The sequence below is a fragment of the Morone saxatilis genome, unplaced genomic scaffold, assembly GCF_004916995.1.
Source record: "Morone saxatilis isolate NCDOM2014 unplaced genomic scaffold, NCSU_SB_2.0 Contig5, whole genome shotgun sequence".
In the NCBI taxonomy this organism is placed as follows: Eukaryota; Metazoa; Chordata; class Actinopteri; family Moronidae; genus Morone; species Morone saxatilis.
Window position 1 is genome coordinate 15,445,315 of NW_023340095.1, and position 16,860 is coordinate 15,462,174.

Genomic DNA, 16,860 nt, shown 5'->3' on the forward strand with positions numbered 1-16,860 from the left:
CCGGGGCCTGTGGGGCTCCACTTGATAGTGTAGATCTCTTTACTATGAGCCTGGAGGTCATGGACACAGGACTCCTGCTTCATACTCCAAATCTGTGTGCGAAGGAAACAGAAAAATGTGACTGAATACAAATCACTACTGAAGTATGCTGTAACTCTAACCAAGCTTGAGGACTAGTCTTACCTTTAAGGTCATGTCGTCTGAGCAGGAGGCAAGCAGCATACCCGATGGATCCCACTTAATGGCATTAACTTCATTCTGCAAAACACATAACTCGTTAGCGCGACTGTCAAGGGAGCGAGCGTGGTATAAGGTCAGATGATCAACGCCGAAAAAGCTGTTTACCGTGTGGCCCTGGAAGGTCTTGAGGGGCCGGTCGCTGCCAAGGCGACATACGTGGATGCACATATCTGTGCTGCAGGAGGCAAAGGTGGTGTTGTTCTGCCAGTCGACATCCAGTGCTGGAGCTGTCGAATATTTGAATGCACAGGATGGGGAGGTTTTTACGAGCCCGCAGTACAAGCACAATTGAGCAGGAAACGTTTTGCATCATATTTATTATCTACAATGATAAGCTTTTATTGCTCAGGATACATAGTGAACGCGTTTTACCTGAGTGAAAAGGGAACTGCTGCTTGGCTTCTCCTGTGTGTGCATCCCAAATGATTGTCGTCTGGAAAATGAAATTAAGCATTTCAAACCATGAATGAAGCATTTCTGAATGCATCGTTATGTGTGTGGACCGCCAGGGGTTGAAATAAACACCCCCCAAATAGGCAGGTACAGTAAAGTACATAACTAACGCAGCTAGTGTCATAGTCACTGTCCTTGGTGTGTGCCCTTTGTAAGTTAAATGTCTTTTTTCTTCCCTTTTTTGATTCACAGCTTTGTAAACAATAACATGTCACTATAGCCTAAAAACTGCAATTAATGTAAATAACTAGTGCAGATTAAATTTTGTTTCACTTATTAATAAAGTCAGGTTGTGTTACATGCTACATGGAAATATTTATTAACATGTGCAAAAACTAAACAGTTTCAGAGTCTTCTCTCTGTCTGTATCTTGAGTTTATATAGTACACTAGATTGACTGAGAACAGTGCAGTGTGCATTGTAGTTTATGGAAACCAGAACAATTATATGTTTTAGATGTACTTTTAGCCAGTGATAAAAAAAAAAGTTAATTTCAAGCCTTAGAAGTTGCAAAGAAAAAAAAAACATGAGGATATTATTAAAAGACACTAAGAATTTATGACATACCTTATCTACACCAGCACTGAGAATAGAGTTCCCCTTCTTGTTCCACTTGAGTGCAAAAATGGGCCCTTTGTGCTGCCCCAAGGTGCTTGCCAGATTTCCTAATGGATAAGAGCCATATCCATTTCTTTTAGAAAAGATCCTTCAAAAAATTGTCACAGATGTTGCATTATTCACAATAACAATGGCATGAACCTAATGACCAAGGAAAGAACACCATGCTGGAATGATGGAGGACATACCATCCTTTGTCCATATCCTGGCAAATCCATCGTAGGAGCCCGTTGCCAGGAGAGTCCCCTCACTCTGTTGGATGGAAAGATAACAGACCTGTTACTTAACCGTCCATTTACCACATGGTAAAAGTAGAAGAGGAGAGATGTGGACAGATGATCAGGAACCTACATTCCAGTCTAGTGAGGTGACGTCTTTGTTGCTGGGGACATCCTGGCCACCTTCGCGGATACAGTGGCGCAGCACCAGCTGGGTGGAGTTGGAGTTATTATTCTCGTTCAGGTTCCAGATCCTAGCGGTGGAGTCCCCCGAGCTGAAGAGAATACCAACGCAGCAGAGATCGAAAAATTGGTTAATATTAGTGGCTGTTAGCGTTGGATCTTATGAAGCCATATATCTTACAGAATAAAAGCCAAAGCGTGCACACAATATAGTAGGACTCATCCAAGCATGAATTAAGATATGTTTCAGCACAGACAGAGACTCACCCTGAGGCCAGCAGATCGCTGACAGGGTTCCAAGCACAGATGAACACTTCAGACTCGTGGCCTCGGAGCACTGTGGCTTTACTGGCTGGTATCTCTACATCTACATCCATCTCCATTGGCTCACTGTGGTTATCTGAGAAGAGTGGGCATACACGTGCACACACATTAGTTTAGGCATCAATACATACATGCCAACACACATGCCCACACTTGTCAGCAAGCCAGTGAGTAGAATAAACACGTCGCTGATAACTTCACCTTTAATTAATATTAACTGTTACAAAATGTTTAAAGAGGTGAACCTTTAAATGACAGGAAGATATCAAAGGAAATCAATGATACGTTCCTGCTGGTATATGCCAGTGCTATTTTTATTTATCTCTGTCTGAAAATACTGACCCACTTTGAGTGCACACAATTATCACAGTATAATGAGAAGGCAGTCACAGCAGAGTATCTGGCCTTAAGAATACGTGAAAGCCTGCCCGTATCCTCAGACAGCGAAACCTTTTCCACAACTAACAATTCCTGTTGCCATCCACACCTTCAAATTAAATTTCTAAGGGCTGTGCTGACACAAACATCCACTGCTCTTCCCCTTGTTTACAGCTCCACCTGATCTACACCTCTCTGGTTTCACTCACAGGAGGAAGCTACACAGCTGCTAATGATAGCAGATTCTGTGAAAACCACAAGGCTGTAAAACTGTGAGATAATTTTGACAGATCATCTGCAGAAGACAAAGATTTGGTAGGTGTAATAATAATAATAATAATAATAACTACTGGGCTGCTCCCTTATGAAAGCACAGAGCCAAAACACAGTCCAGGAAGAGAAACTCCTGCCTGCCATGTCTTTGAATTCTTGTTCCCGTTCCACATACAGATTCATATAAAAGTGCAGATGTAACAGTGTTTTGAAACTTTTTGAAACTAGTCAGTGCATGCTCAACTACTTGGAAAGTCTGAGAAATCTGAGCAGTACTAAGAGACAACATTATAATTCTGCCATTGCTGGAATAATGTGGTTTAAATATGTGGACTACTAATAAGAATGCTGCAACTGAACTTGAAGGGTCATTGGGTTATTATATTATCTGGTATTTCAATAAAAATAAAGATTCTTTATGAGTTATAAGTCCAGCAGCTTACATGGAACAGACTTGTCCTTTCTTTTTATCCTTCCCTCTTGATTACCATAAGATATCATTATTTTACAGAGAATATAAGCGATCGTACTATCTGATAACTTACTCATGTTGTGGGTGCCATTCTCCTCCCCATTGACAGTGGCTTCTCCATTCTTTGGTGCGTTGGATTGGTTTCCAGAGGTCGAAGCTGCCATGGCACAGGCCGCCTGCTGCTGGGCTAACTTGTCACGGAAGGCCTGCTGCCGCGTCTGCACCACATCTGGCATGACCGCGTCAATGAGCGACAGCGACTCAATCGGCCGACCATCGAAGACCGTACCATCCTGTCAGGACAACAGCAGTTAATAACACATCATGAGGCGATGTGATTTTTTAATTAGCGACTTGTCATGGTTCCTGCTAATTATCAATTGTAGAGGTGAACAGCGTTTCCTAATTGGCATTCTTCTACAATGACCACACTCTTCATCAGTGTTTCTTCCCGTATAAGTGTGACTGAAAATGTTAAAAGCATTTGCAGTTAACTTGCGTTGTCATAGAGGTCAAAGTTTGTCTTTGTATCATTAAGCATTAGAAAAAAATCTGTGGGAGTTCACAAAAACAGCAGCCTTCACCTCATTGATGCTGATTTCTGCCTCCACATACTGAAGCCCTTTCTGCAGGATGGAGATGAGGGCTGCAGGGGGCACTAGTGTTCCATTGATGTTGGACTGGCTGATGTGGCTCTCGATGCCAAAGGTGAATGCTGAGTGGGAGAAACCTGAAAACAAAAACACCATTCACATTCATTAACGGAAGAGTGCCAAGCACAAGATGTGCTCAAACACACACAAAACACAAACACAGATATTCAAAGAAAAGTCCTGTCTGATCCGAACAAAGCCAACAGTAATTAAATACAAAAACTAAATGACATAACAAGTATGATATTTGAGAGTATAATAAGGCCAGCCAAAGTCAGCGTTGACTTCTTAGGGCTACCAGTAACCTGCATCCTGCCAGATGGCTTCAGAAGCAGTCTCAACAGTAATAAAAAAACAGGAGCTAGTTTTCAATCATTGATTCAAATCCTATCAACGATTGAATAGCATGTTGACACTTAAGGAGCGAGGCTATATACTGTGCACCAATACTATCTTATCTTCATGTAGGTACGCATGCAATGTTTGACCATGCATTGCAGAACAAATAGTAGCATAATATGTGCTTTGTGTTTAGAGAAACTGCTTCAAGAGTATTTTGTAGACATTGGTCAAATAAGATGTTAGCAAAACGCTGCAATACTGAAATAAATACCAGCAATTCATGTATTCAGCCCAAGTCAATGCATTTCTTTTCAGCATAAAGCAGTGAATACACAGTAAATTAGTGTGTTTAGTAGATATTTGCGAGACAAACCTGATTCTTGGAGGTATCTGTAGACCAAGAAGTTCACTTCGTCACTGGTAATACTCATCTTAGCCCAATGAAAGGGAGGAGGTATGTTGGAAGGCTGGGTTCACTCCTGGAAATAGAATGAAAAAAGGGGGTTGAGATTAACATTTAGGTCTGTGGTCTAGCATATGATATATTATTAAGCCAGTCCAACAAATTATATCTCCATCACATTCCAAATATAGATACAGGCAGTGCACAAATCTGTCCCGATCCCTGTGTAATGATGCAGTCATGTCCCAACATATTTGAATACACACACGCAAGGACAGCCCTGACATCCAGGCTGTTAGTAACCGTTCACCCTCGCCTTGCCCGTTGCATGATCCCTTCCTCTGACAATGTCAATGGCTAGATCGCTTAACCTGAGAATCCATGTCCAGTACTGAATGTAAGTATTCCTTGCCTCTCTTCTTTGGCCTAATGGGAGTGTCTATATCCATTTGGCTTCCACTGAGAACTCAGTGGTGCTTCCCATTAGTGACCCGGCCAACCATCTAGATGGAAAGAGCCCTGATAAAGCAGTAAGGATATTAAATGCCTGTCTACTGCCCATTTAGTGAATTACAGAACAGAGCAAGAAGCGAATTCTTCATAGCAGCCAGCCTGACATTCCTCTCCGAGTTCCTTTCAACAAACAGTGGTGTTTAACAGAGCTTATGTTAACATTTCAATTCAGATTGTCTCAAAACTGAAGGGAGCTGAAGAAAGAAAGAAAGAAAGAGGCAATTTTTAATTCCATCATATTTTTGTCCTCGGGCTAATGAACTCGAGAATATTGCAGAGCTCATAATTTACCAATGGCTCGCGTATATGCTTCACAAGAGCAGGGTAAATGGAGCTGGAACAACGTTGCTTATACACCCACACACAGCTGAACACAACGGCAACACAAATGTACAGTGCAGTGAAAAGAAAGAATGCTCTATAGAAGCAAAGTGAAGGTTAGGAAGCAAACTGCAACCTGAGACTAAGTCATGACAAACTATTAGATTCAACTCCATGTAACTCAACTGGAAAGCCGTTTCCTGCTCTCCCTCTGGGAGATAAAGGGACTGATATTTAGCTGAGAACACAAAGTGAAATAAAGGGGGGTGGTGGTGTCAGGTATGAAGGCTGCATGGCGGTCCAACTTTCATTCCAAACACTGTCCAGGCCCACTCAAGTTCCCCTCTGGTAGCATAGCAACAAGAGAGATCGAGCAAAATAGACAGAGAATGGTGTTGTCCCAATTACCAGTGGGCATACAGCCAGAGGGGTTGAACATGTTACTCAACATGAATTATTCACTCTTTCACCTTGGTATATTCTTTCAGATGGAGTCTGCCTTTATTGTACCACAGCACACATGCTCAGGGCTGGGACTGCAACGACCCCTGCAACGCGTGCAGCCGCAAAATCAAGTGTCTTTCTTAGCACTATACATAAACAGATCCCGGTTTCATCTCACTATTTTCCAGATTCTCTCAGTCATTTTCATCAACAAACAGGTCACACTCAAAGTCGAATGCTCCATGCTCTGTTCTGCCAGAAAAAACACAACACTAAGCTCGTCTACCTTAGTCACTGTGGCCCAATTCGCCCACTGCCACCGTGTTTTTCGTCAGCTTACATATAGGACTACGAAGGGGTGGCCACATCAAAGCAAGATAGTCCCTGCTCCCAGGACGCTACAGCAACATACCAAACAACTGGAAACGTAATTAACAGGCAGCCTGGAGGGGCTCAGGTCCCGTCGGTGCAGGGCAGACACAATAATCCCTCTATCAGATGGGCCCATGATGCCACCATCTATTACACAACTCCCTTGGCATCCAGGCCTCCTTTGACCAAACAATGAGCCTTCCAGAAAACCAGACAAAATGCTAACCTGGCTCTAGGGCTATCCACTGAAATGATAAGTGGAGTCAAAGTCTGAAACTATGATCCCTCTGTAAAAAGAAATACAGCACAAAGGGAAAAACCACTTGGTTTATACAGCACAGACAGACCACAGGTATGAGATACATACAGGTACACTAACCTCCAAGCACCACAAAAACACACAGGTAACTAAGTAATCTATGGTTAAGCTAGATGAGCAACATTCAAAACTGGAAATATGACAGTTGCTTCTGTACCTTCAGCCCTACAAGAATTAATTTAAGGCGTGTCAGTGCTGTAAGTATCAATACATCTGAGGAATGAGATCAGATTTTGCCCTACATGCACCAAATGGATTCAATTCCATCAGCGTCACAACAAGGCATTATTCTCACTGTGTGTATTTGCTGCAGCTGTTTGTTACACATCTGAGCAGCGCTACAGCTAGAACAGCAACATTTACGTTCATTCAGGATTCATTTTGGAAATCGATGACCCACAAAATTCCAAAAAGGGAGCCGCCGCGCCACGCTCTCAACTACATGTTGTTCACCAGCCCAGTTTGTTTTCTGCCCAGTTCTGTGGGAAACTGGCACTACATGCAATCAATCTGTTTAATTCCTTCTCATATGCCCACTTTTATTTCGCTTAAATCTGATATTGAATGAACGTGCCAAATGAACTGTGCTAGTTTGTGCACTGTTGTTGGTAGCCATCTTCCAACTGGAACATGAGACTAATGACTTCAATCACACTTCAATGACAACACCCAGAAATTAGCAAGAATTTCTGGGTGTGACAAAACACGGGTGCGACAGACCTGCTAACAAAGCTATTAACAGTTAGAGCATATCGACCAGTGTGTATTTACCTGTAAACTCACAGCTTACAGTTTCCTGTAGCTTTGAATGTTTTTTCATTTGTGGTCTCTAAGCAGTTTGAAAGCATACTATAACCAATATTATAGGTACTACACAGCGCACGTATTGTCAATTCACATAAACACTTCTATCAGAGTGAAAGAAGATGACTGTATAAAAGACAAAAGATAGGATAAACACATGTCTGCCTGCAGCCATCGATTAAGTAATCAAGTATTGTGCAGATCATTCCATCGAGGAATCAGATAAATATTAATGCTTTAATAAAGCAACGCTAGCAACAGAGCAATGGTAAATATGCAGTAGAGAAAAGAATACAGCACTTTTAAAGTGGTTTCAGTGTTTCCTCCAGGGTGTTTTCAGCAGGGGGGGTAAAGGCTTCTGTTGCACCCCTGCTGTACTTACAGTGAGGTATTGGTACTTTAACTTAAGCAAAGGATCTGATCTTTCCTCCACCTCTGGTTAGCACACCCACAACCTAACTGCACCTGTGCGTTTCCAGCCGAGCATTCCTCTTAAAAGGAAGGTGAAGTCTTACTGTGGGAAGTGAGTCTTTGGTGTGTGGGGAGTATTTATGTTAATCAGCCATTAAGTGTGCAGATGAGCTCAGGTTACAGTATAGTAGGTACTGAAAGGCTGTGTGTGTTTGCTGCCACAGAAAAGAAATAAAAAGGTTAGCTAGCAGCTACTCTCAGGGTAAAAGACAATTAAAATGGCCTAAAGCGGAGGGAACACGCTTCAGAGCTGCGGGGCAGAAGGCTGTACTTAACAGCTGCTTGATCGCGGTTTCTCTTGTGATTGTTTTCCGTGGAAAAACAATGACTTGGAGCTGCTTACTAAAGCGAGCGAGCTTTTAACAGGCGTGCTGTTGTGTTTGGCCAGTTGGGTTTTCAGTTTGTTTCAGCTTGACATTATCCCAGACTTCGGACACTGTCATTTTCTCTGTCCCCTCTTCTCTTGCCACTAAAACACGTTGTGGATAGCATTAATCATTTGTGCGTAACAGTGCACTGTGTGGCTGTATATAGTTAGTTTTTGGATTAAACAAAGCTTCTCTGCATGGATAGTTTCTCTAATGGAGTCACTCAAGGAATCGTTTTAGCCCTAGACAAATGGAAACCCTAATAGGTCAATGATGAGAACCCCTGCTGTGGTCATCAGGCTCATTAGTGTTAACTCTAGGATGTTTACTGCAATTACATGACAATGTAAACTACACCACCAGCTTGCCCCACCGTCATCCAGACTTCACTTGTACAATGGCCTGAAGCTGTAATCAAGAAGGCCTTCATACTGTAACACCCCGTCTACACGAGACACGTATCGTACGTGTTTTTCAGTTTTCAATCCGACAAACATGTTTAAGTTCTGACCACATCTGTCTACACAAGCTATACAACAACTCACACTTCACTCACACAGTTGCAACCTAAGCGTATTTTCAGGCTTCGAGTCATATTTTCTTCCAGCTTACTTGTGAAACTACATGGATTGTGTATTGGACTGTAAGCACTATCACTTATGAGTGCACTGTGGCTATACTGTGGCTGAGTGCTCAGTGTAGAAACTGGCACAGGACTGCAGCTTTTGCAGACATGCTGCTTTGACATCATTTAGAATAAAAGAGAGGCAATGGTGTGTGGAATTTAACAAATTGTTGTTGTTGTTGTTGTTGATAGCAATATCTAAGGATGAATGTACATTTTTAGAAAGAAGGGGAAAACATGCTGCGACATGAATTTTTAAACCAGTTTGGAGACCAGCTCAACCCTAAGGCTTTATCGCAGCTAATATTCAACAAAGGGAGCTGTTTACAGATTTAACCTGATCTAATCTGTTTAAAAATAGATCTACAAGACAGATGAATAAAAAATAAGAAATCAATTGACTGAAATAAGGAAAAATACATTTATTTTAGATGGATAGCCAATTGTTAACACTATTTGTTACATTTCAGCTACCCTGGTTAAAACAAACACGCCACTGCAGATAATGCCCCGAACAGCGCTGTAAAACATAAATAAAAACATATAAAAGCACCAATCCATCACTGAAATCAAATAAAATGCTTTCTGAACATAGACATTTGAATGCAAAAATAATGGAGCAATGAGCGCTACACAACCAGCCATCTCCTAACACATGCAGGGTTTTTTTTTTTTTTTGTGAAAAGAATGAAAACCAGCACACCCGGGACCCCATTTTCTCCTGAACAGTCACCTCCTGACAGATGTGCAAACAAGACCTGGAAACAGCAGCCATTTTCTCTTGAACTGCTCTGCTGAGTAAAACCCGCCTTTGAAGCTTCTGGTTGGGCTGCAGTCTGATGGGGGGAGGGGAGAGAGAGAGAGAGAGAGGGAGGGAGACGGAGTGGGGGAGGGGAATCAGAGAGGCGGATGGTGGAATGGGAGCAGGGTGATAAATTATGATCCCCACACAGGTAATCACAACAACCATTTGTGCATTATTCTTACAGCCTCTCTCAATGAGTCACTTAGCGACAGCCAGTGCGGGTCGGCAAACGGTGGGGGGGTGGAAGCATTCAGTCTCCGGGGGAAACACTTCTCCCACGCTACCTATGGGTGGCAACGCTTTTAATGTTTTCCAGGGGTGGCCAAGCGTGTGCCAAGACAGACAACAACAGTCTGCAGGTTTTCACTCCACCCACTGATTAACACGCCTTTAAAGCGGAGGGGAGGAAGTCGTACGTTAAATTAGCTGCTGGGGTGATCAGTTGGAATGAAAATGTCCAGAATCAAACGCATACACGCGCACATGGTCGGTGGGCCTGACCCACTGGTTCTTGCAGCAGTTAACAATGGAAAAAGGTCGTCCGGGTGATACATTAGCGCAACTAAAGCCACAACATCCTCCAGAGCTATGAATGACACACATGGGCCAAATCTATATTACACACCTCTTACATCTGCAGCAATATGACTGGTAGGTGTGCATTCTTCTCTTTCAATAGACACTCGCATCACAGTCAAGTATATTTTCTCCCTGGGGGACAAATGGGGGATGGTGACACGACAGCAAGGATCACTGAAAGGACTCATCATGATGGCTTCTAATCAGCAGCATCAGGGCCTCAGATCCACCCTCATGCTGAACCCATTAACATCAAATAAAAATGACAACTCCTACTTGGTGTCATTTAGTACTCTGCAAATCCAAAGGATATCAGCAGTGTGACATTGTTTAAAGGAGAGAACTCCTGGGTGGGTTTTTCTATTGATGTGGACAATACATCAATACATTACATACATAAAAAGGAACAAATATTCCCCAACGCTTATACTGATGAAATGAGAACTGAAACAATAAAGCCATTGACAAAGAGAGTAAATGTTTTTTACAGAAACCGTCAAAGAGAGGGACAAAAGAGCCGATCACACCAGCGGTTCGTTCTCCTATCCAACACAATTCAATCAAGAGTCAAGACTACAATAGAAATTGATTGTAAATCAGACGTTTTACATCTTTGTTCCCTCATCATAGAGATATTAAGTGCTGCGTCGTTCCACCTGGTCTTCCTGCATCGTATTTCATACTGTACCTGTAGCAACACGCACACACTGACACACATCTTTTTAACAAGTTTTTAACTCATACTGATATCTCTGTACTGATCGTTACGGTCTGAACACCCGGGAACCTCGTAGTTTTAGGTGTCTTAACCTCATGCAGAGGTGAGGAGTAGGAGGTCTGGTAACCACACTTGTTTCCCACTCCACATTTTCAAACGTGGTCTTCAACCCCAACCAAAGCCGACTCAACTGACAAAACTCAAAGCAACTTACGAGACTTGGTGCCGTCCACACGAGTACGTTTTTGTCGAATCTGCATAAATACTTTATCGTATCGGCCTCGCGTCCAGACGGATCCGGCTTTTTCGAGGTGTGAAAACAGTATTTTTTGAGAACGGGTCCCAGAGTGGGAAAATCCTAAAACGGCGGATAGCCGGAGTCATCTGGACGGCGAATGCGGATTTTTATCTCTAGCCTTTGACCTCAGCCGCCGCCGCTAGACGCGTCATAACAACAACAACACAGAGATTTTTCCCCAAACGACGTCGTATTGGGTGAGGCCGCGTATTCGTGTGGACAGGGCCTTAGTGCAGCTCCCTCTGGAGCCAAACAAGGCTTTATATAACATCACTGTACAGATGCAAGACCTGTAAACTAAACTAAAAGGAACTGATTTTTAAAGATGAATTAATGATAGAGTCCACAGATCAGATACAAGTTGTTTGACGATGAGACAGCCCATTTTATCAAGGTATGAGGTCTTGTTGCGTAGATCTTTAAAGTCTTTAATATGCCGGCCTTGGTTAAAAGATTTAAGACCAAATTATTATTGATGAGCTACATGTAAAGGCAGCTTTTACAGCAACCAGGGTACTACAAGGCCTGATGTTCTGCAGTAATCAGGTTCCTAGTTCCATGTGTGTATGTAAGCAGACAAGGAACCAGTGGCTGTAGGGCATGCATGTGTATAAGGCTGTGTGGGGGTGGGTGGCAAGTAAATACGTTGTGTGGAGGAGACCGTGGGACACAGAAAGCTCTTACGATGCTCAGTGCAGCACACATACAGAACAAAATGTCCATCATTTCAAATGCTCAAACAGCTTAATAGACAGTGTAAATGTCATTTGTTTCTTCCTCAATAACAATCCCTTCATTCAGTAACAACCCTTCATTCATATCACTGCATGTATAGATGAAAATATGCAGAAGATAGTATTTCTCCATTTTAACCCACCGAGGACACTGAACGAACTGAACACATTCTCTTTTACATAAAATATTAGTCACTGTACAGCAATGACACTGTTTGTAAAATGAGGTGGTTTCAAATCTAGGCCAGTGCGTACACTGTACTTTTATGACGCATCAATGATAACGAGCCACAAGTTTCTGTGAATTACATCTGAAATCGAGGGTAAATGGTCTGTACGCTTGAGCAAAAACAATAAACTGAATAGTGGAGAGAACATTTGATTCATCAGTCTTCTGGCCGTGCTGATATATATATATATCGTCAGTCCGACCATTGTCTCCTGACAGGAACTGAAACTATTACATCTTCATAGGAACATACAGTATGTCTTAACAAGCTTTTACGTATTTTAAGAAGGGGGAAAAAAATGTTGAATTTGATCGATTTTATTTGGTAGAATACACGTATATATATATTTCTACATTCATTCCACAGTAAGAAAGAAGAAAGAAGTGTCCTTGAGGATATTAGTCAACACAGGGGCCTCAGCCAGGCTATTCCTTTTTCAGCAAGATGAGAATTGCACAAATAAGCAGCAAACACAGAGACACACCAGTGTGGGCAATACAAGTGTTGCTATGGTGACCAGAGGATCTTGCTTCTCTGTCAACAGCTGCTCATGCCACCCTAAATACCCCCCCCACTCTCCTTGAGCTCTCCTTCCATCTGACATTAGGGTCAAACAAACAAGGCAGACAAGTGAGCTGAAATACTGATCTTCATTCTACGCCATCCCATGACTGTTTCTTTACCCAGCATTACGCGGCACAACACTAATACTACATACCAAAGACTTCCCTTTGTAGTGTCTGTGTCCTCTACACAGCGCCCATCCTGCTAAGCAATTGGCATTCTTGTAACCACAAAGAAGCCAGAGTGCACACACCGACCACGGGTGAAGCTGCACCGTTATCTGGATGTGTTGTGTTAGAAAGTGAAAAATGAGAGACATTTGAAATGGTTATTAGATAATAAGGGTTGTTGGATCCTGAAAATACAATACATACAGTTATAGACAATCATGAGATACCAATACCGGATTTTTTAAATTGAGAGACATTCCCTTCTTTCTTGGCCAAATGAAATATGTGTTTTAAAACACACTCTCCTGCTGTCTTATAAAAGACACTGAACCAAAAATAGTCTTTTTTTTGGAGACAATGAAAACAGATTGTTATATTTCACAGGTCCCTGATAAAGAAAGAACAGATTATGCTAGTCTTTCGCCACACGCACATGTCGATCACTGGTAGGGCCAGACTGTGGTTTGACGTTTGACACATTTCAAACTACCAGGAATGGGAAATTAAGAAGAAGAAAAAAACTATGCAGAGGTGAACATGAAACTTTCACTGGCAGTCTACAGATGGTCGTTTCGTTTTCTGTGTGCTCAAAGCCGCAATTCACAGATTTCCTGAAACAACATACGTCTACATACGAGTACGTTAATAACAGAACTCCACAAAAAACTAATCTCTGCCATGTTTTCCATCCCTTTCAGGGGAAATTACGGTTATTGTTTTGTACTTGTAGAAATATTCTGTTTGCAGTAGACAAGGCATCTATCTCTACAGACAAACAAATATGATTTAAGGCTCCAATAATCGAAGACTTAAGATGAGAAAAATGACACTTAAATAAAATAAAATAAATGCTGCTACTGTAGCATCTTTGCAATGTTGCCACGACTTGTTCATCTGAGTGATGGCTCCTGGAACAAAGCTATTTTTATATCACTTTGTTTTACACCACGGGAGTATAAACCTTCGTCCAGAAGGAAATAGCTGGAGTTCACTGTAAAAGGGCTGGGAGATTTACTGACTTCCAAGTGTGGGTCTGCCATTTAATGTCATTTTATTATCATGCAATGATGCATGAAGGTGTAGCTTTCCATCATATACAACAATTTAAAAATGACGGATAATACAACCGGTGCTGACCCAATGAATAAAACACCGAGGTACTTCATCATATTAATCCTGTGATTCAGTCCTGCTCATTGATTAGCCTAATTCAAACGAAGGCATTTCAGAGCCGGCAGCGGTATGGTAATAAAGAACTGGTTCGCAAGACGTGTCGCCGACCACTTCACAGGCCAAATGTTTTAAAAGCTACACTCCAATGTGAAAGGCGTCGAAAAGCAGGCCATCATAGAGCCGGGTGAGATGTAATTATTGTTTAAATATGGTGGTAATGCACAATAGGGTTGGGCGATATGTTCAAATGTTCCAACTCGCCACTGTCAGTCCAACAATTGGCAATTATTGATATAGTCACACATGCGCGTGCTGTGCCAGCTGAGCTGATCGCACCCGTTCTACGCAATGCTCTAAATTCCACCAGAAGTGCGGCGGCGCACAGAGCAGATCGCACTGGCAGGAAGTCAGACACAAAAAACAACATAGAGTCAGTTTTCAAAATAAAATACTGCGCGCAGACTCTGGATCGAATTTAACGCCAGATCAACATCGTGGCACCAGGACACAAGTCCAACAGTCAGATGCAGGTTAGAGGAGTTTTTAAGCAGAAAAACACATAGTTTGGTATCTTTAAGGCCAAAATACACAAGTAAACAATGTGGGGCAGGCCACACGCTCTGAAGGCATTGGGGATCACACAGTCAAACCGCATTGCATCCGCAAAGTTAAAAAGCCGTGCCCTGTGGAATTTCGGAGTAGGTCCCATTCATTTTCTCCAAAGACTGTGTTAGGCGACTGACAGATGGTGCACTTCCATGGCTTATATGGATATAAAACTCTTCTGATTCAACTGCATTATCTAATGCTCAATCAGGAGCAGGTCAAAGTGAACAAAACATTATTCCCTTTCAGTAAAGAGGTTTCTCACCCTAGCATACATGTGCTTGCACAACTTCCTTCACAGTCATCCATCAGCAGTAACCGTGCTCCAAACACCCTTTTACATTACTTGTAGTCAACATTAAGATAATAGATGACCGCTTTGTAGACTAACCTTGGAAAATATTTGTGTATCTATTGACTGAGCATAAGCTAACACAGATAAGTGTGAAGTAAAAAGTGAACCTGTGCCATTAACAACACAAGTCTCTTAAAGGCCACTGAATCATTAGGTATGACGTGTCCAGACACAATAGAAATAGAAACTGATGAGCTAGTAGACAGTTGAACATTTTAACACACCCTGAGAGGCATGTGACTTCCTCCCACTTACTCTAATTTAAATACACGCAGGCAGAGTCGAGGCACAACAGACACAAGTTCACACGACGATAAACAAATCCAAAATAAGTCCAAATAAATAACTAAAGCCTTGAACTAGCCAGTACTTGTATGGGCGTTCTTTCAGAGACACCACCGGTCTGCCAGTTGGCTGGTAGCCCATGCACACTGTATGTCTCTTTTGGAGGGAGAGAATGGCTCACCTCCCCCCATGGCCTATCATAAATAAATACTGCTACAGAAATATTTGGACAGCCCGACACAGAGCTTTACAGAACCACAAGGCTGACATAGGCTTTCTCAGGGACTTCCTTGCCCTACTTATGAGCAGAGGATACGTTTCTGTTTTGAACACACAGTGTACCTCGGATTTGCTGTTGTCTCTTCTGTTTCTCGATCCGCTGAGTCCTTACGAGTTACATTTGAACAGCTTATCAAAAATCAATGTAGAGCAAAATCAGGGTTGACTAGAAGCCATCAGATGAGTGATTTATGGTTCTTCACATTTTGTTCCTGAGACCACATACAGCACTGAAAGCAAAGAAAAAAAAGTCTCCTCTCAATTCCTTTCACTGAACAAGAGGCAGATAAACAATAACCTGTAGGCCAACAACATTATTCATTTATGTGCCGCGAGGACTCAGTACAAAGGTAACGGTGTCCACCTCCTGGAACAACAAATGAACTAAATGCTGACTAGGAGTGAGTCAAAGCCTATGTAGCGTTGAGGAAACGTACATTTACTCACGCTGTCAGAGATAGCAAGGATGTAGCAGACACTGACTAACATATTTAGGGATCAATAAATGGAAAACGTTAAGTGGTCTGAAGCATGTAATTAAGACCTAGTAAAACTCCTATTGTTCTTTAAATAGGTGGCACTAAACCTGTTTTTGTTACCACTGCAATTAGGGCTGCCTTCAAGTCCTCAACTCTGGAAAGAAAACAGGTAAATACAGTGGTAGGCCAAGGCAATATGGTTGGAATCACTATCACACTGTTAGGTTTGCAATTGAAATGCATATTAAAATAGGGAAAATGTAAGAAAAACTGCATAAGATGATCACACCTTTATGCATCACATCCAACCAAACTCATTTTGTTACCTTCAATCTATAGTTGTATTTAAATCGCAGAACATTACAGGATAGGAAAGCGTCGTTTTATTCAGAATTTGATCAACTGTTCAAGCGTGTTTAATTAATGACAAAATATGTTGATGTTGAGAAGATTTGAGAAAAGGCTAAATATACAGCGTGAGCGTGCTACAGGCCATTCTTTGTACTCCAGGGGGCTCAATATCACGCTCTGTGGCCTCCCTAAACTAGACTACCTCTTCATTAACGTCAAATGGAGGAAACAGCTAGATGTCAACAACAATAATCATGATAATCAAACCTGAGAGGTTTGGTGGGAAGAGTGTGGAAATCTGTTGGATCGCTGAAGTCTGCAGTCATCAGGATGTGACACCGTAATCTACGAATGAGGCTACGTGGGTTGCGTTCAAGTGTTTTAGAACAATTAACATAACAGCGATTATTAATTATCTCCCAGCAAATGTACGCATATTT

The 16,860-nt window shown here is 42.1% G+C and overlaps 1 protein-coding gene across 1 annotated transcript in view; it reads right to left on the bottom strand.

Annotated features, from left to right (window-relative positions):
* The window catches only part of tbl1x (transducin beta like 1 X-linked), a 22,385-nt gene that overhangs the window by 3,867 nt on the left and 1,658 nt on the right, over window positions 1-16,860 (bottom strand). Inside the window, exons 2-12 of the mRNA XM_035676411.1 lie at window positions 4,528-4,633; window positions 3,744-3,889; window positions 3,233-3,452; window positions 1,980-2,112; window positions 1,663-1,804; window positions 1,500-1,563; window positions 1,261-1,358; window positions 613-673; window positions 346-467; window positions 184-258; window positions 1-92 (exon numbers count right to left, since the gene is read on the bottom strand). Coding sequence (XP_035532304.1) covers window positions 1-92; window positions 184-258; window positions 346-467; window positions 613-673; window positions 1,261-1,358; window positions 1,500-1,563; window positions 1,663-1,804; window positions 1,980-2,112; window positions 3,233-3,452; window positions 3,744-3,889; window positions 4,528-4,585 — 1,211 coding nt within the window. The 5' untranslated portion in view covers window positions 4,586-4,633. The remainder of the gene's footprint in view (window positions 93-183; window positions 259-345; window positions 468-612; window positions 674-1,260; window positions 1,359-1,499; window positions 1,564-1,662; window positions 1,805-1,979; window positions 2,113-3,232; window positions 3,453-3,743; window positions 3,890-4,527; window positions 4,634-16,860) is intronic.